The sequence below is a fragment of the Lipophrys pholis genome (assembly GCF_963383615.2).
Source record: "Lipophrys pholis genome assembly, chromosome: 15".
Classification (NCBI taxonomy): Eukaryota; Metazoa; Chordata; class Actinopteri; order Blenniiformes; family Blenniidae; genus Lipophrys; species Lipophrys pholis.
In genome coordinates this window covers 5,993,841-6,021,753 of record NC_137642.1, presented here as the reverse complement: position 1 = coordinate 6,021,753, position 27,913 = coordinate 5,993,841, and the positions used below count along the sequence as shown (strand labels likewise).

The 27,913-nt window shown below is 42.7% G+C and overlaps 1 protein-coding gene across 1 annotated transcript in view; it reads right to left on the bottom strand.

Moving 5' to 3' along the window:
* Window positions 1–27,913, bottom strand: part of lrpprc (leucine-rich pentatricopeptide repeat containing) — a 70,937-nt gene that overhangs the window by 7,336 nt on the left and 35,688 nt on the right. Inside the window, exons 24-34 of the mRNA XM_080482278.1 lie at window positions 24,302–24,426; window positions 21,051–21,157; window positions 14,441–14,509; window positions 14,229–14,319; window positions 13,548–13,690; window positions 11,652–11,775; window positions 11,079–11,205; window positions 7,257–7,345; window positions 6,680–6,884; window positions 4,646–4,773; window positions 4,152–4,267 (exon numbers count right to left, since the gene is read on the bottom strand). Of these exons, the coding sequence (XP_080338404.1) occupies window positions 4,152–4,267; window positions 4,646–4,773; window positions 6,680–6,884; window positions 7,257–7,345; window positions 11,079–11,205; window positions 11,652–11,775; window positions 13,548–13,690; window positions 14,229–14,319; window positions 14,441–14,509; window positions 21,051–21,157; window positions 24,302–24,426 (1,324 nt within the window). The remainder of the gene's footprint in view (window positions 1–4,151; window positions 4,268–4,645; window positions 4,774–6,679; window positions 6,885–7,256; window positions 7,346–11,078; window positions 11,206–11,651; window positions 11,776–13,547; window positions 13,691–14,228; window positions 14,320–14,440; window positions 14,510–21,050; window positions 21,158–24,301; window positions 24,427–27,913) is intronic.

Here is a 27,913-nt window from a genome sequence, read left to right as displayed (position 1 = left end):
ACACACACACACACACACACACACACACACACACACACACACACACACACACACACACACACACACACACACACACACACACACACACACACACACACACACACACACACACACACACACACACACACACACACACACACACACAGCAGGTCTGCCTTCTTTAAGTCACTAAGTGGCAGAATGGCTTGAGCACAATCAGACAATTAGACCGACACTGTGCCACTTCACTCTTTGAGACGACTTTGCTCCGCGCTCACTCCAAGATTTTTTTTTTTCCCCCTTCGTGCCTCTGCTATACCGACCACTCCCAGCAGCGACGCCACCGCCGAGCGGGCCGCCATCTCCCCTGCTCCTCCTCGCACACACTCCCTAAAAGCTCTGGATACCCAGGGGTGGCCTCCTCCAGCACACACTCGGGCCCCGCCTCCCTCGCTTCTTCCCTCCTGATAGTCGTCATTATCGTCTGGTTTGCCTACTTAAAAGCTTTTCAGAGTTTGGGTCGTGCTTCACTTAAAGATGGGACGGAGGAGTTGGGCCCCTCCCTTCCACTGACCTGCAAAGCTGCTTCACGACGAGACAAAAACAGGCCTCAACCGACTCCAACTTCAACCACCCGAGAGAGAATCTCTTGTTTTTACTCAAAATGTTCATTTACGACAACTCAACAGTTAATCCTAGAGTTTTGTCCAACTCATTTCGATTCAAGCATTTCCATTTTTAAAGCGAGAAGAGGATCAGTCTCTAATGTTTCAGTCACTCAAGCATTACAGCACAGAGACTGAGGACTCAAACAGAAACAAGGACAGAAAGTGGCTCTAAAAGTTGTTTTCAGCTCTGTTATTGTTTCAACAAACTTTTAAAGAGATCTTGTCTATTGTGTGTCTGAAAACTGTTTCTTCATTTCTTCACAAGTTGAGCCCCATGAATTTGATTATCGAGACTGAAGAGACACTAAACCTCCTGCTTGTACTCATGTGAAATGTGTTTTGATATGCTTAATCTTTGGTTTGTAAAGGAGTTACTAACTCTCCTTGTCGGGTTTGTTTCTATGATATTAAGCAAATTAATGACTAATAAAATTTAAAATAAATACGAAATCTGTTGCCTCGCAGCAAGAATATGGATGCACTTCACTGAAAATAGTACGATTCTACGAATTTTGCATAAATGCAAATAAGATGCGAAACAAAAAATATGTGAACTTTGACTTTCATGTTGAACCGTGAAGCTTCATTCATTCATTGTAAAAGTATAATCTTCTTCCTTCTGCTTCTCACTGCTCCTCTGGAAATGAAACCTGATCACATAAATTTTCAATAATTTTTCCATCTCGGTGTTCCATTCTGCAGAGAGATAGACGGAGGAAAGGGAAATTCAACCCAAGATGCATATTATAGATGCATATTATAGCTTTAAAGCCGTGTAACCGTAGTTTGTGTTTAAATAGTCATAAAGACGGGAGTAGTAAGTAATGTATCTGTTCATTAACATGCATGTTAGTCAGACATCCCTGTTTAAAGATTGAGAGGGATAATCACTCAAGATGTCAGGGAGCGACTGAAGGCAGACGCGTGTCGTCTTTCTGTCTGCAGCGGTTTTGACTCCGGCGTGTCCCCCCCACAGTTAAACTGGTCCAAGCCGGAGGGGGACCAAGCATATGACACCGGTTTAGTGGCGCGGTCGTCATGTTAGAAACATCTCAATATGATGCGGTCCAGCTCGACACTGTTAACCTCAAAGAAAATCCAACAAATACATCAACTGAAGCCTTCATTTTAAGATTAGAAATAGTACAGTTGTGCCTGAAAAGGGCAAATCTGAGAGTACAAACACATTAAAAAGGTTTGTAACTGGGATTCTTGCTTGATAAAACCAGCTAAGTTAACCTATTTTAACCTGCCCAATAAAATAGACACATATATCTACTTTATTGAACACTTTATTCGATATTGATTGGTATTTTAAGGGGTGAAATTAATACATACTCAGCTCTGCTGCTCATCAAATGTGTTTAATGTTAACACAAAATAATAAGCTGCTTCAAGGTGTAATAATCCAAGTCAGAGTTCCTATTTTATCTTGTTTAAAAGATGCAGGTACTTTATTTAATGACAGAAATATGATTGACTATTATTTGTTGAGACCTGGTCTGAAAGTCTCTTTATTTCCCCTTTTTCACACATTAAGAGAAAAATTTGCCAATTTTTGGAGAATTTATATAATTTACACACTCGGCTCTGTGGCTCATCCCACAAATACATATACCATACAAATGTACAGGACAAACATTACAGACCATTTAAAGGGACATAAACAGCCTTTAAATCAGTATTTATTTTAGATGCATTGCTAATAAGCTTTGGTACAACTGAGAGAAACTGTACTGGACGATTTCCTGATTATATGCATTGTAGGCAGGATTGTAATAGCTCAAAGTACAGTCTTCCATGGGTCCATATTTATGGTTGTAAATGCACATATATGTTTATATCAGTAATCCCTTAATCTTTCTTATTAGACGACTCTATCAAGCAAATGCAACGTCTGTTACACTTTGACACGAGCACAGACGACGTGCAGCAGAACGTGAACTGACCTGAAACAAACATATTTCTATAACTGATGTTTAAAAAGTCATGACGTGCAGTAAATCAAGATGGTAAGTAATCTATCCCAGTTCATTAGTGAGCTCCGGGTGCACGCGACAGCGACGAGCGCGGCGGGAACGGCTCGGTGAGCGACAGAGAAATGATCTCGGCCTGGAAAAAAAAACAGCGTTGATGTCTTCATGTAAATGTTTCGTGTCTTCAAGCGTCCTTGTCCTCACCCATATTTCCCTCCGTCTCTCACCCATCAAGCTGCTACATATTCATGTCCCCCGGCTCGGCGCAGAGCCATCGAGCTGTAATGTACGACCCATGTTAAATAAGTGAAGTAGTAACGGGGGGATGTCAGACCGCCACACTCAGTGGTGAAATGTGGGTAAGCATTTTCTGACATAAATGTGAAGCCGGATAAATAAGTCAGCGGTGGTGGAGGAGGACTGTGGCCCGATGTCGGCGCGGTCTGAAAACTGGACGGAGGCACCGGGGGGGTTTGTGATGGACTGACTTCATCTCCAGGTCCCATGATGGGTTTTATTTTGGCGGGGTGGAGGGAGTGTAGGTTTTTAATCACTTTCAAATGCAGCCAAGTAAAAGCCAGTAAAATGTGGATGATACAAAATTTATTTTAAGTGCTCAGAAAAAAAGCTAAAAAGACATTTCTTTATGGTGGGCCCATTTTAATTCCTGTGAACAATCAGATGTGGGAGAGCATTTGCGGCGCGCTGCTCCGCGTGTTTTTGTTATTTCTGCACCGACTGTCAAACACTAAGACACGCAAACCCGTGGCTGCTCTGAATTCCCTCATATCAAGGACACCGGATTAAACTTCCTGCAAGAGCTTTGATGTATGTCGAGTTTGCATGTTCTCCACGAGCATGTTTTGTTTTCATATTTGTTTTTTATATAAATCAATTTAAACCTCAACAATACTATTTTATAAACTGCCTAATTTTGTTTTCATGTGTAGGCAGTGGCTTTTTTTTTCAAAAAAGGATTAACAAAATTACAAACGAAGTTTTAATAAAATCGCCAACGTCTCAGATCTTGCCACACAAAATATGCAGTCATCCACAAATATTTGAATTAATCCACGTCAGAGATTAACAATAAACTGAGCCATACAGATTTTTTCCTATATTAAGATCCTGACTGGTATATCGGGGCCCTTAGCTTCTCCTCACAGAGATAAAACAAAGAGCAATGTATACCAGATATACAAAAAGTGATGTTGAGAAGTGAGAACAAGCATCGAGCTTTGTTTCTGTAACCATGTGCACATATCCCTGTTGACGATCTTCTAATATTAATGGTCTATTTCATCTCGGGCCCGGTGGACTGAAACCAAACTCATCTGAGAGGCTCCCACACACTCACACCACATGGAAAAACAAATCGTCAACAAAGAGATGCCTTCAAATGCTGGATTTGAATCTGAAAACATGCATTTGAACAACATTCAGCTGAAAATATATATCAGCGTGACACTTCACACACACACGTCTTGGCTCTGGGGCTTTCAGCTTCTGGGCACACGCGCATACTCACAGCCAGCATGAATTTGGCATCTTCGACTTTGTCCTTATCCAGCAGCTGGAGGAAGAGGTCTGAAGCTGGTCTGTAGCAGGCAAAGTGGTTGGCGAGCCGCTCTGCCATCACGCTCACTGCAACACAACCACAACACAGACGTCAAGTTTGTGTTTCGCGTCAATCTTGCCAAATCAATTTCAAAATTAGACATTTTTGTCTTGCATATTTGGCCACTTAAGTTCAATTCAAATACATCATACGTTTTTCATACACGTGCTTGCATATCTACAAGGTTGTGAATTAAACTGTACTTATAATTCAGTATGGAAATAGAGACGTAAATACATCGAGAGAGATTATTGTGCTATATGTGCCCTTGTATCATTTCTTTTTATAAATATACTAGTACAACTAACTGATTTGCTTGTTCACATGATACATGTATTTAAATATTAGATTTTTCAAACTTGTGCCAGTATGTGTGTGTACATGCGTGTGTGTGTGTGTCTTACACTTGTCTAAGGCTTTGTCATTGTCAGCTTCAAGGACCTTTCTGAAGACAAAAGACATGCTGGGGTTGATGCTATCTGGTTTGGTGTAGACTCCCTCCAACAGCTCCACTGCAGAGTCCAAATCACCGCTGGAGAGGAAGCGCAGGAAGAACAGATCAGCAGGTGAGTTTGGTTGACAAAGATTTTTAAAAACCTCTATAACGTGCATGTATTTACAGTGATCCACTCTCTGAAATATGACATACTTCCAGCTTGTGCTGTTGGAAATAATGGCTGCACCGTCGTCTCACCTCCTAAAACACCTGCTGCATATGTTTGCTTGAAGTAATTTCAGGGGAAGCTCCTTTTTTTTTTTTCCCCAGATTATGTGACAAGAACATTCCAAAGTAAAACTTTGTTTATTTAGGCATGAGTGTCAAACTCATTTACTCACAGGGTTAATGTGGCCAGGCCAGTAATACTCACCTATAAATGCATACAACTACATAGTCTTGTCTTAGTTACAGTGCAGGAAGATATGACTCCATCCAGAAAATAATGCTGCTGTTTTTGATTCACAAGATGTGTTATGAACATGAAATTACCATGAAAACAAATGCGTAGTGGGAAATCCTCAGACAGTGTTTTTCTTCAGGCTTATGCGAGTTAAATCCCGCTTCAGTATACTGGATTTCTCATATCACAAACTCATGGTATGACTTATACTAATGCTTTGTTGCTGGCCTACTAAAAACAGTGAAGTTGATTTCCATTCAGCATTAAGTAGGATGTGTTCACTGGTTGCATCTTTGCAGGTGACGCATTTAGGGACATCTGTAAATTGCAGCAATTGCAGATACTCGCAGTGTCAATGTCAGCTTAAATGCCCTCTAAATGATAAAATCAGCCTGAATCTCTAACATCAGTGATTTAAATTTAAACATGAGGATCACATCAATGGATCATCTGATAAATTGGTCCAAAATGTCATTTTTAAACTTTGAATGTTGACAGATTGAAAATGAAAACTGATCTGGTTTGCGTTGATCGACTCAATTCTCCCACTCGCACTGTGAAATGTTCACTTTGCTGAGGTCGACACAACCAAACAAAGCCTGCACACCAAAGCGCGACAAACCTAAAACAACTCAATCTGGCAACCCGGACCTCACGACCAACACTTTACGCTCCCCGCTCCCATCCCACCGTCACCAGTCGCGATGAATATTTAACAGACTGTGTGGCCAGAGGTGGGGGAACATATCTATGCTGATCGTTGCGACTGGGACCGTCTGAATAATTCAGCGAGGGGCCCCTGTAAATGTGGCGCTGCGCTTTCCGGACCCGCTCGCCTTGCCGCTGCAGCTCTTAACCAGTCAGCTTGACTCAGCCGCAGCGGGGAAGCACGTGTCAGAGAGGCTCAGAGCGCAGCTCCCACAGGTCAGGGTTCAAGCAGACAGGCCCGCGCCGCCAAGGCCAATCGGGCGTGAGGCCGCCTTGCTATTCTTCACTTCCCGCTGTCCCTCCGAGGTGGCACGGGGACGCCGCTGCTCGAGGAAGGCGCTAATGCGGCAAGTGGCACAATGAAACTTTGATGCACAATGTGGTGGTTTTTTTCAGTCCCCCCCCCCCCTTATGTTTGAGAAGCGACAAAGCAGCGGCGGATGACGGGTGTTTTCATGACATTAAAAAGAGTCCATGAATAATCCTATTACGCCTGTGTTTCCTATTTGTACTTGACGCCCCGCTCGCCCTGTAAGCTTGTACTCAAGAGTGCGTCAGCTTGTCATAATGTGCCGCTGGTGTTGCATTTAACTGTTTACAAGAATCACGGTGTTTACAAAAAGCATGAAAGATTCACAATGAACTACACACAATTCCTCTTTCCCTTATGTAACCTGCACCCCTGCAACCATTTGTTTACAAGTTTTAGGGTCCTTCTAAGCTTCCTTTTAGTGTACTTTATCTTTACGATCCTTAAGAGCTGAAATTCAGCGATCCATCATAGAAATCTCCACGCACACACGCACGCACGCACATTGCTGGTGGTCTTACTTGTGGATGTGTGCCAGGGCTGAGTTGCTGATAAACAACATGCTGGACAGGTTCATTCCTGTGCCGAGGCTCTTCGCCAGCGACTCCACTTCCTCGATCCCCGACACGTCACCTTGGCTGCCCATGGTCTGCACCAGCTTGGTGAAGGCCATCTGCATGGGCACATGGTCCGACTGAAGCATCGATTTCATGTACTGAAGAGCCTCTGTGGAGGGAAGCAACAAGTTTTTGTGGGTTTTGAAAACTGAGTGTGCTTACACATGTGGGATCTGACACGCATTCATTCTTTTTATTTTCATTAGTAATATATCATTCTCCCTGTAACATAGCAACATAAAAACTAGGTTTTTGTTGGATTATGTCAACGAGAGGGTCACACACACACACACACACACACACACACACACACACACACACACACACACACACACACACACACACACACACACACACACACACACACACACACACACACACACACACACACACACACACACACACACACACACACACACACACACACACACACACACACACACACACACACACACGATGAAGTGTGTGTGCTGCTCCTTACCTTTGACCTGGCCCTTCTTGCTGTGTGTGATGATGAGCAAATTAGTGGCAATTTCACTCAGCTTGAAGTTTGGCGTCTCAGACTGAGCACTGTGCAGGAAAAAAGAGAAATGTTCTTGTTTATGCAGCCATCAGTAATATCAATCTCATTTTACTTTGATTGAATTAATTTCACTTTCATTCACCCCAAATATAATTCCACACACACATTCCCAATGGTACTTTTGCCAATCAGCAAAATTAGAGTTAAGATCTACTCTATCAATCTCGTATTTCCTGTTATGTTTTTTTTTTTTTTTTTGGCCCAGCTAACAAAAAGTAACAGACAATATACCAGGGACGGGGTTGCCGTGCCGTCACAGAGCTCACACACACAGAAACCTTCACAATTTTGAAGTCAATTGAACTAACAAAGAAGCGTAAGCACCTGGAGAAAAGTCACAGAGTTTGAGTGAGACACTGACTGACAGTGGAGGAGTGGTTAGGAAGGTTGGCACACAGTGTGTGGACATGGATGTCTGCAGGTTTTTATTAACTGGCGAAAACAAAATCGATGATGCCTCTAAATGACCAGAAAGTGCTTGTTGTGGGTTTTACGCTGATGGATGGATGGATGGATGGATGATGGATGGATGGATGGATGGATGGATGGATGGATGACCCACATTGACCTAAAAATTGTAGCATTTCCCTTTTTGCAGCTTTAAGCAAGAATCTATTTGTACCAAACTATGTTGTTGTCAAAAAAAGATAATAATTCTATTTCTTTAGCTTGTTTTTGTCCCGTATTTCCTGAAGTACTCTATTATTTTCTGAGTATTGTGTCAACGGTTTAAATTCAGGTAACGTTACAACTTTTTTGTTTTTCCACCGTCAGATAATCCTCATAAATCTTCAATAAGAAAAGCTTAATTTTGATCCACATGTAGCGTGTTGACAGTCTTTATAAGGGGTATTATCTTGTGTCTGTCATCCTGATGTTGGACCGTTTCTACCTAAGTGAACAAAACAATGCATTCACTTATACTTTGATACCTTGACATGAGATTATTCATGCACGACAGCCATATCTCAGTGAAGCAACACGAAAGTCCATTACCGCTAAGTTAAGAATCTTTATAATCTGCGATGACTGCGTTAGTAACTGTGTGAGCTTCGAGTTCAGCAGCATTATGTGGCATCACATTTAGAAAAGCACTGGACTTTGTGGAGACCGCCGGGATAAAAACATGAGCTGAAACATACAAGACGGAAGAGACAAAAAGCAACAAATCTGACTGACAGGGAGTGTGAGCGCCTGCTGTGACCTGAAAATAATACGGACATAAAGCGGTTGATTGATGTTGTCGTATACGTGTTGTTGCGTCCTGCTGAGCCGCCTCACGTGTGTTCTGTATATCTGTGTGGTATTACGGCCGCGGTATTGGGGCCTTCCCGTCCTCCTTCCGTCTGCTCGCTCCTTCCAGCCCTCCTCTTTTTCATTTCTTTGCCACTAAAACCTCAATCAAGCTGGCGTCCTGCCTTTTTTCTCTCTCTTTATTTATTATTATAGCCCTGAGACCAGATTAATCCTTCCGCTCAATTGAGCATCAGGCTGGCAATCCTTATCGTCGTGGCGATGCCGGGCCAAGCGGCATCCGGGGGTCAACTGCTGAAGATTGGTGCGGCAACGGGGTCGCCGCAGGATTGCCGCCGACACCGGGCAGTGTGGATGTGGGGTTTGAATTGTTCTTATCGGGTGTAGGGGTAAAAATTTTTTTTTACAAAATCTGTCAAAGCTGAAGAAACAACAGAAACACTTGCACCTTCTCCTGAGAATACTGCACTCCAGCCAATGACTCCGTCCACCTCTTCCCCTCTCATCATCATCTTCACTCTCTCCCAATCCCTTAATCTCACCATAAGCACCCCGCTGCTCAATTCTGTACAGATTACCCCAAAACAAACACACACCCACACACGCACAGAGGAACTAATGCCTATAGCCTCTTCATTATCCCCGTACGTGATTAAATCAAGCCCCCCTTCCCCCGCACACTCCTCTTTTCCTATTTAGCTCCTTTTATCTCCGTCCAGTCTCCATCTTCCTCCGACTCTCCGCTCAGCTCATTTCACTTCTCATTAAGAGTGCAGATAAAGTCAGCTTTTATCCACGCAGGGATGCCATAAACCAATTCAAACAGAGACCAGAGATGGGTTATCACTCCTATTGCCTCGCGCTTGTTGAAACACGGCTCTCAAATTGATACGATTATTCCTCATATTATAAGAGAGTGAACCATGAGAGCAGAAAACAGCAAAGAGACTGATAGTGTAATAGATGTTTTTACATTCTTTTTTTTTTTTTTGTCCCCTTTCTGCACAAATCAGTAGCGGCATCTCTTCTTTCACTGGATGTCATGATGTTATTATCTTAATTCTTTTCTTCTGTGTCTGTTTTTTTATTCCGCAGACAGAAAGTGATACAAAGAAAGGGACAAAAAGAGATAAAAGAAAAAGGAGATTACCCAAATAAAAAAAACAACAAAAAAACAACACACACAAACAGCAGAGGCTCGGCGCTAAGCTCAGATCTCTAATACCTCTGTCTGTTTGTGCATTAGTCTCCAGACTCGAGCCCCGATATGGCCCCGGTAACAAAACAACACATGATACATTACTAATTGGAAGAAGATAGACGTTTCTGAACAAAGTCACTAGATTCCCAGAAAACCAAAATTAATCTGTACATTGGAGCGTGTGTGTCTGTGTGTGTGTGTGTATCTTGGGGCTTAGTAAGAGCCATTGTTCATATCCAGCAGGGCTGAGCGTGTTAACACACAATCACTTCATAATCCTCATGTCTACTGAGGAGATGCGATTTTAGCCCGAGGTGACCCGCGGACAGCGGCCGAGGAGACGGGGCAAGTAGCAGAGCATTAAGCGCACTGCACGCTTCTTTTTATTCTTATAACTGAGAAACGCTGCCGAGCCGTCTGCAGGCCCGGAGGAAAAATACTTCACTTATATCAGCTGTTCTTAAGTGTCGTGATCTCACCAAATGGGAATAATTGTGGATGTTCGACTCCTCACAGATAGGTTACGAACAAACAAAATAGCTGAGGGTCCAATTCCAACTGTGGGACCTACTTGATGGTCGGACTACAGCACAAATCCTCACATTTCCAGTGTGTGAGACTGTGTCAACAGTTATTGAAACGTTCAAACCCACTTTGACTCAGAGCGCTGTGCGAGCAAAGGAATTTCACTTATGTGTGCAAAGATTTGCAACCCAAACGAGCTGTGATATCATGTGAAAGTGACACTTGCATAAACGATTCAGCATTTTAAGACAAGATCGGTGGTATAATTTAAAACGTCTTTATCTTTCAAACGACCACAAATAACTAATTAAAGTGATGCTAGACACTGAGAATAGTGAAGGACTTTAAAGATCAGTCGAAATTATGAAAAACAACATTTCAGGGATTAAATGATAGTTTGCCGTTACTGAAAATATTGCAAATAAATTCAGCTAAAATTCTAGTTTGGTTAATTTATGTTCTGAAGTCATGATTGGCAGATGGAGATAACTTCCAGGATAGAGTTAATTTTTCCATATTTAAGTATTTAGTTTTAATCTCTTTTCAGTTCAGAAACCAAATTTATGAAAACCTACGTTGCACATTACAGCGGGTGATAAAGTTATAAGACTTTTAACATCAAAGGAAACATTAAACAGTGACTCTGACGTCGAAAAACCATTTGAAAAATGCGTTTCTTAGTGTGATGACTGATGTTCTATATCTTTTGTGACTTTTTATCGCTGTGCTGAGACACCTACAGGTCTTTGACCGCCAAGGCGTCCTCAATCGAGCCATTGGCCAGCAGGGTGCGGATGGTGTGGTCAAACAGGGTGAGCTTCAGCGCCACGCCCATTTCATGAGCTTCCTTCAGCAGCTCGTACGCTTCTGCAGAAAGAGAGATGGATAAGCAGAGAGAAGGGAAGATAAAAAAACAATATTGAGAAAATATTACAATGTACCACCAACAGAGGGAAAAGTTGTCTTTTATATGTAATGGAAATAAGATGCATTTCAATTAAACTAAATTAAACCAAACTAATAAACTAAAACTTTTCCTTCAAGTTACTTGAGCCTGCTTTCATGCAAAAAAAAAGTGACGTAAACTGTATCCTCACTGAGATGGAGCCTCAATTATTCAACACTTCAGCACAAAACACACAGCCATTTTAATTTTGTCCCGGATTTGAGATTGAGTGACTGAGAAAAGCTGATCTTACAACACAGTTTCTATACAGGTTCCGTGTTTTTGAGTCATTTTAATTCCATATTCTAAATCCCACATCAATCCAACGATGCCTCCACCTGAGGCGTCTTCTCATGCCGCTGCTCACCGTTGCCCTTCCCTTTCTTGCAGAGGGCTAACACACGGGTCTGATACGAAGCACTGCCGTTTGCCGTGGTGGAAGATTCCGTGGGCTTCGCCTGCTGGGGGGCTGCAGCTTGTTGGTACCAGGTCTGTAAATAACACAAGACCAAATATAACCGTATAAGTCACTCTGTTGTTTCCATCAGAACGCGATACATTAAAACCTGCAAACATACTCAAGTCTGTGCTCAGCAGCAAGCTGGTGTGTGTGTGTGTGTGTGTGTGTGTGTGTGTGTGTGTGTGTGTGTGTGTGTGTGTGTGTGTGTGTGTGTGTGTGTGTGTGTGTGTGTGTGTGACAGTGCAATAATGTCGGACAGGGTCCCGTAATGCTCGGTCACCCGTGCAGCAATGAGGGGAGGGGGTTAAGCTGTATTGGCTGGGGGCAAATTAGGTCTGGCACCCCAGGGGCAAAAAAAAAAAAAAAGAAAGTGTGTGTGTTAGAACTGGAATTGCGGGGGTGGGGGTGGGGGGTGTCAACTGAAGACCCCCTGGGGTCACCAAGTTCATTGCTTGAGGCAAAAGCAATCACTTCCTGTCTCGTCATGCTTCAGGCTGAAGAAACGCAGCAAGGAGGAAGAAAGCAGCACAAAACGAAGCAAAATTTAAAAGATAATGTGATTCTATCGCTTTTATTATGTAGAGAAAATCTGACTCTCTCCACTTAAATCTATTACAGCTCAACACACACACACATTTACAGTACATGCGACCAGGCATGGCGCCGCAGCCATATGGTGGCATTTAGCAGCTGGCTAAATTAGTCGGGCATTACAGATTTACAGACAGATCAGGCTGTAATTCCTTTCACCAGCCAGCCCGTCTGATTGACTACACTTCAGATCAGAGCCGCAATCCTGTTTCCTCTGCATGTAATGAACGGAGGCTTAAAGTGTGTGTGTGTGGGGGGGGGGGGGGGGGGGGCTGTATGGAGAGCAGCTGATAAGAGTTTTCAGGGTTTTCACGGGGGGCTGGGGGGTTGTTCGCTCTCGATCAGAGGCGAAGGTCAACTCGCTCTTTGGGTAATCTGTGCAGTTTATATAACCGTTTCTCTGGAAAAGATAAACCTGAGGCAGATAAACGGGCATGACCCAACTGCGTCCTGAAAGATCGGACTGGGGCTTTAATTAATTTCATTAATATTCATATGTTCGCATTAATAAATCAGATGATTGCATTCATACAGGTGAATGTTAAACTTGCACAAACCAGAGGGAGACTAAACCATCAGGGCATGTAGCCAATTTTTTTGTTTTATTCCAGCGTCTTGTTAAGGTTCAGTAATTTATCACTTTAATCATTTTTTGTAAGAAAAAACAATTTGAAGCTTTTTTTGTTAGACGCTTCATTAATTTAGCAAATCAGTCATGAAAGATTAAAACAAAGACTGGGTCTAAATAAATCATATGTAATGAAATTCTCGTTTCCTTTTGGACTCGGGGTCAAAATGACCATAAATAAAATTGAAAAATGTTTTTCAAATTATAGTGTGTCGGTAGCATAAGGTTGAAGTGGTGGGCACGGCTGTCTCACAGGTACACTGAACAGGAATGACTTCGGGCTCGAGCCGTGTGCACTCCATGGAGTTTGCATATTCTCCCTGCGCGGGTTTTTCCCCAGCTTCCTCTCAGGGTCTAAAGAAGGGATTGCTGGGTTAACTGGTGACTTCAGGAGTGTGTGCACGGGGTGCTGTGTAGTTCTCTGTCCAGCACAGGTGCTTGTCCAGAATTGGCTGGAAACTTTGAGCCCCTGCAGTCTTAACTTGGAAAGAGCATGTACAAAAGAGATGCTTAATGTGTGACTTGTCTGGACTGAAAATGGAGCAAAAACGATCATCAGTGATACGTCTGTGGCTTTACTTTACCTCAGGCTCCTCGAAGGGCACCTCCTGACCGTTGGTCTTGAGGATGTCTGCCAGTAAGCGCAGCGTCCTCTCTCTGGGAATGACGTTCTCCTCCTGCATCTTCGTCCAGGCAGCTTCCGCCTTCTGCCAGTTGTTGGTCTTCTCTGAAAACGGGCGGGAAGTGAGGCGACAGGAAGGGAGGAAAAAGGCGCCGGTATATTTCTTTAGGAAAATGTGCAGCTGCATCGTCGGCTCACTGCTCAGCCAGCAGCAAAGAGCAATTTGTGACAAAGCGCTCCATGCTGAGAGAAGGCAATCAAAGCACTAATCTGATCAACTGACCGACTCTCAACTATGCTGTAATTTATCAAACACACCAACTAGTTGTGTGTGTGTGTGTGTAAGAGGAAGTAATGGCTGGACAATCAGCTTTAACACTCCAATCACACACTGCTAACAGCTCTGCTCTCCACGGCAGCAATCACACCATGTCTTCTGCTTCCTCACCACTGATCCCACACTCAAGGATGGCAAAAAATAAATAAATAAATAAATAAAAAGGTTGGGACGTCGTACTGTTGGAGGATATGAAGGGAGGGGGCGAGGGCTCGGTGAGACTAAGGTCAAACCCATTGACAGAAAACGCAAAATAGGGAAAAATAAAATATACAAACGTTAAGAAATGAAAGAAAAGAGACTCACTGCAGAGCCGCAGGAGGTAACAATACATCTCATCTCTGTCGCACTCAAAGAGCTTCGATGTCATGTCCACCATCTGCTCCAAGGACTCCATCTATACACACAAAACATACATTTTCATTATGCTGCTGCTCCTCTCCGCGCAGCCTTCATCATTTCAGCCTGTTGAGCCCTGCGGGGGTGGGGGTGGAGGTGGAGGGGTGCCAGTGTGTTACCTGGTTAGAAGAAATGCATTTCTCTGCATACCACTGAAGGCGCCCGGGCTTCGCTCTCAGCCCGGGGGTCTGGAAATAGCAAAGAAAGGAGAATCTCTAAGTCAAGAAACCATGAAAAAAGATGAACATGGAGTGCAGCTGCACCGAACTGGTGCAGTAATGTCAGTGTGGATGTACAGTTACTTTTTCCTGTGGAAGTCCACGTATAAAACACTGATTGATCCATTCAGCTTAGAAGACACATTAAGAACAGAGGGCTGTATCACCAGGTCTCAAAGGGAAATCTATGCGTTTGATGTTGGTGCCTCAGTTCCACATTAACATCACACCAGGGGATTTTCAGGGTTCTCGATGGATGATGCAGACTGAATTTGAACCCTAAAGCAGATTTCTGCCACCTTGATGACCAAAAGAAACAGTTTTGTGACTTTCCGAATAAATTCAAATGGTTTAATCTTTAAAAATAACAACCTATAAAGTTGTTTTTTTTAGCCGTTTCAACTCTTTCTTCAGAGTTGGAAAAGAACAACGGATCTGCGGGATGTCCGTCATGTCACTATTCAGGCTCGAGTTGTTTGCATGTTCCTACTATGAATGGCTCGGGTTTCAAACTAGAGATGTTCAGTCATATTCTGTGCAACATGGCGCAAAGGTTTGAACTTTTTTTTATTCACAAACAACAGCAGGAAGTTCATCCAACATGCAGATGCACCAGTTTAGACACCTGCTCTCCAATTAAACTATTCAACAAATCACAGAGAACGACTATATTTCCAAATGAAGAGTGAATTCTGTACAAATTCACCTTACAAACCAACTTTCTCCATTAGGTGACAGAAAATCATTTTTATTCACAAATGAACTAAAAGAAGAAATAATACTGACGAGTTTCAAGTGTAAATATCTACTTTTTTAATGAGAAATTAAACTATTTTGTTAGTGCACACACACACACACACACACACACACACACACACACACACACACACACACACACACACACACACACACACACACACACACACACACACACACACACACACACACACACACACACACACACACACACACACACACACACAAGAAACTACATATAAATTTATGTATTTGTCAAAATCTCTCGCTAACAAAAGGCTGTTGAGGAGCAGTATGGAGAAAAAGATCTCTGCAGCTGCAGCCATTTTTGAGAGATTTGCGGTATTTTTAGGACAGCAGTGATACGTAGATAAACAGAGTGTGGGCCGTCAGCTTGGGCTGACATAGATTGATCCGCAGGCTCGTGGAGCTGCGATTTAGCCTGATACGTGGAGTGACGAGATGATTATTATCATGGAATACCAGTGATCAGGATTTCATCTGTCTCCTGGGGCTCTGATACAATCTGAACAAGACTAGGATTTAGAATACTCCCTCTCTTCATGGGTAATCTGGCTATGGAAAAAAAAAAAAAAAAAAAAAAAAAAAAAGAGAGAAAAAGAGGGACAGGGACCGATCTGGCAGGAAGTTAATCTGAGTGAGGATCAACAGCGCTCAAGCCCCGCTGGCCTCTTTGATGGGAGCCCATCATACCGTGAGAGGGAGAGAAGAAAAGACGGGCTTCATCCCTTTCTCTGACCGTCCCTCCCCGCTGCGTACTTTTCCTCTCTCAATCCCCACTTCTCACAATCCCTCCCTCTTCCTCCAAATCTCTCCTCCTCCTCGCTCTTTTCCCCTGCCTCTCCATCCCTCTAGCTGTCCCAGGCAAAGGCATTATGTTCTTACTCAACCAGCCAAAGGGACAAATTAAAATGTGTTGCACTCTCTATCTCCCTCGCTCTCTCGCTTTCTCTCTCTCTCTCTGTCTGTCTAATCTTCTTAGAGACTAAGGCCCAGTGCAAGTGCTCCATCTTTTTTTTCTTTTTTTTTTTTTGCCTTCGATTCCTTTTACTTGCTAAAGTCTTGGGGGCTCAAAGCAGCAAAACTACTCTCAAATACACACATACACAAATATGTTTGGGATTTTGAATCCGCCATGGACAAATCTCCCTAATCTGTGCCCAAAAAAAACAAAATCCTCAGAAATAAGAAGGCACATAATTCACACAAGTACGGGTAGATCAAAGGAATTCAAAGTAAAAACAAAACAGCAGCAAACGCTCCCTTTCAGAGAGAGATAATGGAAAAATGTCGAGCAGGTCAGATTATCAGAACAATTCCTCGAACACACACACGGAGCAGAGTGCATTAAAGTCCATCCCGGTGCCTCTTTAAAAGTCTTGTGTGGCCTTTAGCTGCTAAAACATCTTAACAGGTTTCCCCCCCCACCCCTTGCATCCTTAGGTCCACGTACACGTAAAGAAAAAGCCGGAGCCAACCTCGCCTCACCTCCACTTAACAAACCCTCTCCATCTCAATTCCTAATGTTCTAATTCCACTAATCACCTGGCCACTTAGCACACACACGCACACACACACACACACACACACACACACACACACACACACACACACACACACACACACACACACACACACACACACACACACACACACACACACACACACACACACACACACACACACACACACACACACACACACACACACACACACACACACACACACACACACACACACACACACACACACACACACACACACACACACACACACACACACACACACACACACACACAAGCGCGCGCTCGTGGCCAAACCCCTCTCCCTAACACAAAAACACATAATGGCTCGCCACTCTTTAGCAATACTACCTAACCTTGACCATCGCACACACACGTGCCGCAATAATAGGCCTGGCCACCTGACAATCCCCTACCTAACTATGACCATTTAGCACAAAATTGGCCACCTTTCTCTATCATTACATTTAATTAGCTGTGATTAATCAGCTGCCAATTATACCAAACACAGCCTAAAGAGACACACCACTCTGGACCGCCACTTGACGCTCTCACAGAGAGGGGAGGAAAAAAAAGAAAAAAGAAAAGTATTTGTGCATTTAAGTGTGTGTGCTCGCATATTTGAGTGATGGATATGATTCTCTGGGAGTTACATCACCTGATAATCGAGTCCATCGTCACGCCAGTGCAACAAGAGACACTTGGCGCACACGGATGAGTGAAACTACTTTCTGGACTCTGAGGCTTTCTGTGTCTTTCAGTTCATTGAGAGGAGCGACAGCTGCTCCGACGACACAGACTATAACTACAGTCGAGACTAAAGTGAAAAGTTTACGGTTAGCGGTATTCCTGGTACTCTAACACATGTAAAACTCTTCATTTCAGCCCAACTGTTTGGTATACATGCAAGTAGTTCCACCTTTCAGTCGAGCTAATGCGATTATATGTACTTGTGAGGTCCAGGTTCAGTTGTCCTCCTACAACAAAGTCGTGTTTTCGGTGTCATGTAAACACAGCAACTATAGGGAAACAAACATGCTTGCAAAATGTCTTTAAAATTTGCATAAATGCTTCTTGTTTACCAAATAAATATTCAATTTTAAAAGATTTTCCGCAAAAACTTGATCAAAGTCGTGATTTCTTAGCAAACGTGATCGCTCACATCAGTATACTTTGTGTGCCAACTTCCAAAAACATTTAAATTCTTTAAGTTTCACAGGTGAAATCAGACAACAGACGCTTCCAGTAAGGCTTTTATTTTGTGATATGTCTTTCTGAGTTATAGATGAAAATATTTAAGTCACTCACAAGAGCAGCGTAACTTCATACACACACCGCAGGTCACAAGACTTTTAAGGCGGCCGTCCTTCCTGATATAACTTGAGCAGTTAAGGGTAAATGACCAAACATGCTTCCAATATGTTGTTGTGGTTGTTAATCAATACATCCAGTAGGGGGCAGTGCACATTGTTCATTTCATGTGGAATATTTGAATTCTAACGTTGATGAAACAGGTTAAAAGCAGCTAAAATAAGTTTTTGTGTCTCTAGTAGTACATAAACTTGGCCTGTGGGGATAATTCGTTGCCCTATGCTCCCAACTTTGTGAGTTAAAACGTTTAAACTGTTGAGACAAGTCATGTGAAGCTTCTTTGTCCCGATGTCCAGTTGAAGTTGTGTTGTAGTTTTGTTTCTATTCAAGCACACATCCGCACAGAACTTTTTTCTATAAGATCGTCATTTCTGTCATACTCCAATTGTCTTTTTGTTCCTTTCAATTTTCACATATGAGCTATACTGCACAACACTGCCTCCTCAGGTCATTAGTGATATTACTCCATTTGCTTCTGGTTTCTAAGTAAGTTTCAATGCAACATTTATATATATATATATAACAGCGAATGGCAGGTTAGTAAAATGCCTAGGTCGTGCATCACATGGCATTACAATTTGTACATTAAGTGTAAAAAAACTGACAAGAAACTTCTTCATTGTCAAAAGAAGACGAACACTAAAAAGATAACATTGATTTTAAGCATTCATTCAACAGAAACATTTTCAAAACTCTCATTTATCTGTCGAGAAAGTAACTGCTTGAGCGCTGGAAGCTGTAATAACTCCTTGATGTTTTCATTCATGTCCATCCACCTCCTCAATGCCAAAGTCCTTCAGTTACAAGATGTTCTCCAGCATATACCCACATTTTAAATCCTCCCACATCCATTCAGTGGGACTCCAATCTGATTTTTCTTTCCCTCCGACAAAGCCAACTGTACATCTATTTACAAGGCATCAACAAGCTCGCAGATCACTGGCGTGTCTATAAGTAGGATAACAGTCACACAATCTCACCGGAAAGGAATGACAGCGACAATAACATGTAGATAATATATAAGAGGGTTTGGAAATACTCAAGAGGGGCAAATCCCTTTTTTAGAGCAGACAAGGACACGAGAGAGAGAAAAACAGAGAGTGATGTCAGTTTAGGTATTTTTTCCTCTGTTTGGTTCTCATCCTGATTAGACCACATAATGGCCTTGTTTCTCTTCCTCTGATGTTGGACTCATCCCTCCATTCATCTGCTCATCAATCTCTCGGTCCTGCTATCCAGTCCCAGACCGCCCTGCTCACTTTTATCCTCGTGAAAATCGCTTCTCATCCGACCGCTTTGTCTCTCTCTTTTTCTCACACTAATCTACAGGGCTTACAGTTGGACTTAAGATGACAAAGATATAAAGGTTCAGAAAATATTCAGGTCAGATGATTTACAGCCAGGCGGAATAAAAGCTGCGGGTCCTGCACGGCTCAGAACAATCACGTAGAATTACCTTCTCAATTCTTTAAGACTAATATGCCATATCTCTAGTTCAGCTTCAGTGTAAACACATTTGCAAAAGGGGTGAGAAATATAAGAAGTAGACAAAGGGTTAAAGAAGGCGGTTTTATAGGAGTAAATAAGAACAACTAAGGTTTATGTGCAGTTTAATGTATATTCATGATGGAAATAAAGAAGTGAAATCCATTCATTCTTTTACCTCTGCTTTAACCAAGAGCCGGTCAGAGCTGACATCGGAATATAAGCAGGGTGGTGAGGGAAACCATTTAACCCATTCAGGCTCAGGGGAGAACATGCAAACTCCCTAAGAATGGCTCCCTAAGCCCAGAATTGAACCGGGAGTATAGCTGCTGTGAGGTGAGGGTTTTAAACACTACACCACCGTGCAGCCCTGAATCAACGTCAACCAATTTATTCACAAAGCGGTCAATAAAATGTAACTTAAAGTGTTTTACAAAATATTACCAAAAGTATTTGAAAACGCACACGCACACACATTTATTAAAAAACAAATATTAATTCAAATAAAAAATTTTATCAAATAAAAATCAATACCTTCATATTCTGCTCCCTAATCCTTTTATGAATCGGGTACCTGGGAATTGTATTTTTCTGTCTTCCCATCCTCAGTTTGTCAGTATTGTGCATCTCACACTAAATATTTTATTGCAAATAAATGAAAAAATATCAGCCACAAACAAAAACTAATTAACCAGATGACCAAATAAAAAAAAGAATCAAAACTATTCAAATAGTCTTCACCTACGCCAGTGGTGTTTTGTCTGCAATAATAATAATAATTGTCTATAATTTAATGACCGCTTGTCTGTCTCTTTGATAGCTCGTCTCCTCTGTCTCGCCTTTTCGTTTGTGTTTTTACTGTAAAGCACTTTGTGCAACATGTGTTCTGAACAGTGCAATATAAATAAATGAAGTTATTATTCTAAACGTTTGGTTATGTCCATAAAATAGTTCAAAGGATTTAACAGGTTTTCCTTTATCAAAGTAAAAAAAAGAAGAAAAGAAAACAACAGGATGATCATACCATAGGCCTACAAACTAAATAAAGGTGAAGGTCACATTTCGCATTAACTCATTTCATTATTGTTCTTTTCAAAAATGAGATCCTGAAACTAAAAACAAAAGCAAAGTTTACTTATCGTTGGTCGAGTTCGTTCTTTTTGCCAGCAGACCCACTCTTTTATGTTTTTTTGACCCAGTTGTTAAAACTCCAGAACTGCATTCTCTAATAAATGAGCTCCTTCACTCGAAGCACTTCTTGAAGATAACTAAAATCCAGGAGGAAACAATATCAAGACACCCCAGCCTGCCTCCCATAATGCATCCTTTGTGAGCGTGTGCGCGTTTCTACTTACCTCAATAATCTTGCGAGCTTCACGGTTGCGGCCCGTCTGCAGGAAGGCGAAGAACAGATCATACAGCATAATCATCTCTCCTCGCTCCTGACTCACAAAGTCCATGGCTGAGGAGGAAGACGGACAGGCGGTTAAACAGAGCAGAGAAAGGTCATGAATAAAAATGCCTGCGGAGTAAACAAACACGCCACACACTTCCTCATTTTCCGTCTGATTCCATTATTTGGCACAATGTCCCAGGCACAAAGCAGCCATATCACGAATGCTCTCAAACACACACACAAACGGGTCCCGAATGAAAGCCTAAGCTCTCCTGGTAAACTTGCTAAAGCGCTCTGCTCAGCGTTACGTACTATCTCTGTCCTGCAGCTTCAGGACAGGTACCGCGCACACGCTCTCTGCAAACTTTCAGTTATCCAAATGGACTTGCACATTCAGCAAAGCACAGGACAAAAGAATAATCCCTCATCCTTTACTGGGTGTCATTTGAAGTAACATTGTGTGATTTAGCTTTCTTTGGTTTGACAACTTGAATCACAGCACAGATCTTAAGCGAACAAGTTTGTCACCAGGTGGACTAATTGCAGGTGTAATGAAGATTAAAACGGAGCAGCTCGATGGAGAGCCATTTATTTTATGTTACTGCATCTGTCTGCACTACTTTGTTGCTTTCCAACTTTTGTCTCTCTTTAAAATCCCCAAAACATCACATAAAGGTTTAAGAGCAGCCCACTTAAACCTTTACATAGTAGCTCACTGTAGTTTCCACAAATTAAGGGTAAATAAATACGTATATAATAGTTTGTTGTTTTTTTTTACTGATTTCATAGAGCCTTATGCAGGAAGATTGTCCTGTGTAACAATTGTGGGTCCCAAAACCAAACCTTGTGGAACTCCGTGAGTAACATTGATAAGAGATGGAAAAACCATTGTTCACATAACCAAGTGAAGTCTGATGAAAATGATTCCAAGCAGCTCAGAGATGTTCCTCGAGGCAATGAATCTGATCAGTGTGTGTGTTTAAAATTTCATAATCAAAGGTGTCGACTGCAGCAGTGAAACTGAAAAGTTTAAAAAACACAGAAAAGTCTCCTGCCCAAAACCGTGAGAAGATGCTTGGTAATATCCACCAGAAGTGTCGCTGTGCTATGATGAGTTCTAAATCCTGACTTGAAGGATTATTTCTGTACAAATGCTCATGAATTTGATTTGCTGGAAGCTTTAAGAAACAAAAAGAAGGTGGACCTCAGCCTGAAGCAGCAAGTTTTCAAGATTAGGTTTAACACCAGCAACCTGAAAGTCTTAAAAAATATTCTCTGATTTGAACATATTTTGTTGTAGTTGTGAGAATCTCTCCAAACCTTCCACTTGAATTTTCCTCCTGATGCTTGAACCCAAACCAAGGTCAGAGGAGTTTGAATGAAGACCTTATGAGAAGCTGTGCCACGTTTCCCACCACTGAAGGCCGGTCTGCTCTCAGTTTGTGGTTTCAATAAATTGCTGGTTTTATTTTATTTAAGATACATTTTAAGGTGAATTTTATTTTGAGACTATCCGTGCCTTGCACTGCTGAAGCATGGGTCCACAGGATTGAGCCACTGTGGAGCAGGCGGCAGCACTCTGCTCTCTGATGGCGCCGTCAGCCTGACAGCGACTCCAGCTTTGTGTCATCCCTCTGTAGCTTTCATGCGATGGAGCGCGAGGGAGGACTATTCAATTTTTCCAGATTAGCCGATTGTAAAATTTGCTTTGTCTTGTAGGGTGCAGCAACCGTCGCCGAAGAGTTCGTCACGCTGTGGTTGGAAGGAGTGATGGGAAAGAGGTGAAGAGGTGCTCCACTGCACGGTTTCAACCTTTATGCACTCCGGAGCCACTTGCCCCCGCGGCACGCTGAACTTGACCTTTTACAACGCGCCGCTGTCAACATGCAAAGAGACCGCGGGGAAATTTGATAGGCTGACGTGCTTCAGCGCAACCCTGGTCTGCACCTTTCTCCTTCGCTGCTCCTCTTAAGAGGCGCCGGCACTTGTTACGTGTGCGTTTAATGCAAACACTGAATGGGCACTTCCACACATGCACACAAAACAAGAGGTGAGAGTGAAGCAAAAGAAAAAGAGTTGGATCAAGCTGAGCAGGAGAGTGAATAAATCAGAATATCGCTGCGAGAAGCAGCAACAGAGTGCAGTGCTGCTTTTAATGAGACTATTTGGACACGGCCAGCTTGTAAAGGGCGAGATATTTGTGCATATTGTTGAAATGATGGCCTTGCCAGTAAGCTCAGGTATCAACTCGAAGTGTGACAATTCTCTGCCCACTGTGTGTTCGAGATTTGACCGACATCTCTAATCGTCATTTGCAGTAAATGTATTTAACACCACCGGCGCTTGAGCCGATATTCAAAGCCAGTGCTGTTGTTGAAGCGGAGGAGGTACAGAAGAAGCTGCAAACATCTTTCTATTAAATGTGTAACTGAGACTTCCAACACGGTTTTGCCGGAAGAGAAAATTAATTGATCTAATGGGAAATTCTCATTTGGTTTTCAATACTTGTGAAAGATCCAAGAAATAAATCAATTCTTAGCATTTAACACAAGAAATAAGGTGCAGTACTTTGTTAGAATTTCCATTTCTCAATAATTCTACAAAAATTTTGCACATAAAAATGTAGGCTGAAGAATAGCTGGAAACCTGGGAAATGCATAAATGTTCAAATACAAACTATATTTGAGAAAAATATGTATTTTCATTGTTGGTATATCAAAACTGACAAAGATTCACTAAGCAAATGTTTTTCTTTCCCACATGTTTCAGCAGCAGACAATAATCAGAAGTGGATTATATGCGTATGTTGTTTTTATTTTTTAAACCACGACTTCATGGCAGCTACAGTTTAGTTGGTAGAGTGGATGATTTTTTCCCCTTCAGAGTGGCTTTTACATCCAAGGTTGGGGCCCTGTAGGTATGTCCAAGTGTCTTTGGGGAACAAACTGAAACCGAAGTTGCTCTCAAAGGTGTGCGAGTCACCATTGGTGTGGGAGTGTGAATGTGATGTTAAAGTAATAAAATGCACAAATAACTAAAGTGTATTTAATCTATAATCACAACACTCACTGACAAACTTGACTTTGGTTAATTCTGACCTATGTTTGTCCAAAGCACAGAATCAAGCTTATAACACCGTAAAAGCTTGATTCCATCAGAACTCCGCGTGAGGTTTCTGCTGGTGTGTAATAAAGATTAAAGATGTGCAACCTTTCTGCAGCGACTCGGTATCTCCTTTCTCCACCAGAGCAACGACGATGTCGTGGATGCGAGGCAGTTGGTTGTAGCGCTTCTGACACTCGAACGCCGCCTCGAGAGCTCCAGGCACGTCGCCGCTGCAAAAACACACACAAACACACAAGGGGGGGGGCAGAGAGCGAGTCAGATGCCAAGGCTGTCCAATCAGTCATGTACAGGACTGCGTGGGTGAAGAATAGAGAGCGTATCATGCGGTGTTAACCCCGTGACCTCCCATTCAGCCTCTATGACCTGCCTCAACAATACAGGCCTTTGAATTCATGACAGCACAACTGTAGGTGATGAAGCCTTTTGGCCTCAATACATCATTCTCACACAATCAAGCGCACTGGCACACACCTGTCGGCGAGGGGCTAATGTCTCTCTGGACAGGCTTTTAGAGGGGAAGCAACGCAACAGATAAAAGGACTCAGCTGATCTTTAGCCTCTCTCCTCAGCTCCTCTCGCCGCCTCACAACTTCTCCTGCGCTCTCCCTCCTTTGTCCTGTCCAACCCCCTTTAACCTCCCCTCATTCCCTCTCATCTCATTTCCTTTTTCCTCCTTTCTTTCACTCCTGATTCCTTCCCTCTATTTCCCTGCTTTTTCATTTTCTTTTTTTAAGTCATGTCATCAGCTCACCCACCCCGCCGGCGACCTCAAAACCCCCACCCCAACCCCGGCCGAGCAATTTAACCGGAATACGGCGGCAACATTAGAAACCCCTGCTGGCGGATCGCTCCGTTCGTCTGATGTTTCTCTTTTTTTCGCTCGGCCTCTCCTCCCGCGTAACAAACAAAAGAGCGAGTTGCGGGAAGACGAGCGCGCCTGATGGGAGTGATAACGAGAGGAGTGGAGAGACCGAGACAGCCAGAAGAAAGCAGGAGAATGGGAAGCTAAGAGGAAAAAGAGGGGAGAGAGAGAGAGAGAGAGAGAGAGAGAGAGAGAGAGAGAGAGAGAGAGAGAGACCACTTCAATCCCCTCTATTGTGACAGGGCAGCCATCAATCTGTTGATTGGGTAATTACCATGTCAATCACATGGAGGTCAAAGCAGGTAGGGCACCCACGGTGGAGGCAGGGGGCAGACGGAGTGAGGGAGAGGCAGATGAAGCGTTAGAGAGACAGTTTGAGAGCGAACAGGTATAATTTCTGAAGTGTTTTCTCCTCGTATCAATTAGATGAGCAGAAATGAGAAATGCATCCAAAATAACCAACGGCACCCCCCAAAAAAACAAAAAAAACAAGCAATATGACCTTGACTTTGTAGGGAGATATAGAAAAAGAGAGATAGAGAGCAGGGGGTGGGGGGGGTGATTAGGGTTGCAAGGCAAAGAGGTCTGCTAATTGAAATGAAGAGGGACAACATTATTCAGCAGCGTCAGTCAAGAGGCTGTTCAAGCACACAACAGTCTGATTGAAAAACGCAGAAGAGTCGCTAAGAGATTTTTGAAAATGAGAGAAAGTGTCGGGATGGACTGAGACAAGAGGAAGGGAGCAGGACGGATGAAATTCATTCCAAATTTAGACGAACTCAATGCAAACATCTGCTGGTAAACCAACGAGTCTTAGACGTGTTGTGGATCTTCAGCCTGGAGCCATCCCGTGTTGATTCAACTCATCGTGCACCTTTGTCATCCCTGCTCTCCGTCCACTATTCATCCCTTCATCCAGCTCCTAACCACCTGCTTAGGAGCTCTTCTTTCTAATGACACTTTTTCTGGGGGGGGGGGGCATTACTCGTAGCTTAAAAAAACAAAAAAGAAAGAAAAAAGAAGGGCCTTGCGTTGCAATTACACCCCCCCTGCCTTCCTCCACTCACCCCCCTCCCTCTCCAAAAAAAAAGAGCTAAAGATGTCGAAAGATGGATAATTTCCCCTAGGTACAATTTAACTGTCACTTTGCGTTGCCATTTACTGTGGCGTGCAGCCCTGTTAATGTCCCCAACTTTGCATGTCAGCCACTTTCCAGCCAATTAAGCCCTGAAAAAATAACAAGCGCTTTGCTCGGTGGAAACCTGAAGGATTAGACAAGGAAGCCTCATTTTGCCTCAACCCCCCCCCCCCTTCCTCCCTCGCTGTCCCGCTCTTTTGTTCAGAGGAGATGGGCAGGCCTGTTATCAAGCCACTGTCCTCGCATGAGGGAGGACGAGGTGTCTGTGTCTCCGAACGCAAATGAGACTGCGATCATGACACCACTAGCCTGCTGTTTCGTGCCTTCAGGAATGGCAGTTACTTATTACAAATGACGTTCACGCCACACACAGGTGAAAGTGTGTGTGTTAAAATGATCAACATAAATGTAGCTTTAAAGATTTTGAGTATCATTCTGGCCACCGAGGGGCAGTCAAACATCTGATATAACTTCTTGGTTTTTTTGGGGGGGCTAACGAGTTACAGTGGAAAACAGCAACACTAGTATTCAGTTTATGGACATTTTCATGACTGGATTCGTTTGGATTTTATTGCTTCAGAATTAGAAGCTCATGTTAGAAATGTTCAAAAACTTTGCAAAACCACTGGGACAATTTCTCTGCTATCGTAAAGCGTTATGTTTATCAAAAGTACCCGTGCCAAATCCAATCAGGGACAGGACAGGAATGTAAAGGGCCTGTAAATATATGAAACTGAGCAGATGTACAAATAAAATCAACAGTTTCAGCTAAAAGCGGAATCAGGAATTATTTGCTCCGATCATAGTGGTGAGAACACTCCTAAAACTGGTGTGAGATGCTGAATGAGCAGCTTCGAGGTATTCAAAAGTTGCATCGTCAATCCTTTGAAACGAAGCGCAGGTGACTTTTCACTGGACCTGGAACCAACAGGTCTATGAAAAAATTTAAAAACCATTTGTAGGATGTAGATAATCTGTACTCCGAGTTTGTGTTTGCACTGAGGAATGAGTCGCCATTGGGATCCGGTGTGTTGCTCCAGGAAACACTCGTCTGGCCCTTTACACATTTGCAGTGTCAACTCGAAATACACTCAACTGATTAAACTGATTTATTCTGTTGGATCACAGCAGCTCATATTCATACATTCAACTGAATCTTTCCTCATTAAGCTCCTTTACTTGCTTGTCTTGACTGTTGCAAGTTGACCTTTATTGTGAAAGGTACTTATAAATCGAATGTATTAGCATTATTTATTTACGTCTCTTCCTCGTTATTCTTATTATGATCACTAAATTCCGATTTGATCTGCACAACATTCAGGGTGACTTTTAGGCCTTTCTTCTTTCGAAGCTATTTGATGTCAGCATTATTCTTAAGACATCTGCTTTAAACCAAGAGAGCAGCGACAATAAAGCTTATTTTGGGGATGTTCGCTGTTCTCTTTATTGGATTCAGGTCGAGTTACCACCTTCAGGTCTCTGCAAAAGAAATCCTGATCTGTTTGAAGCTTCCTTGGGAAAAAAATAAAAAATTGTAATTAAAAAAAAGAATGAAACTGACTGATGACTTCCTGCTTTTTACTTTTTGTTTCCATTTGCTTCAATATCTAAATACCCATAAGGTTCGACACCTTGCTTGAGGTAATAATGGCAGATTCTGAGAATGAAACCAGAAAACGACGCCAAAACAAACAAA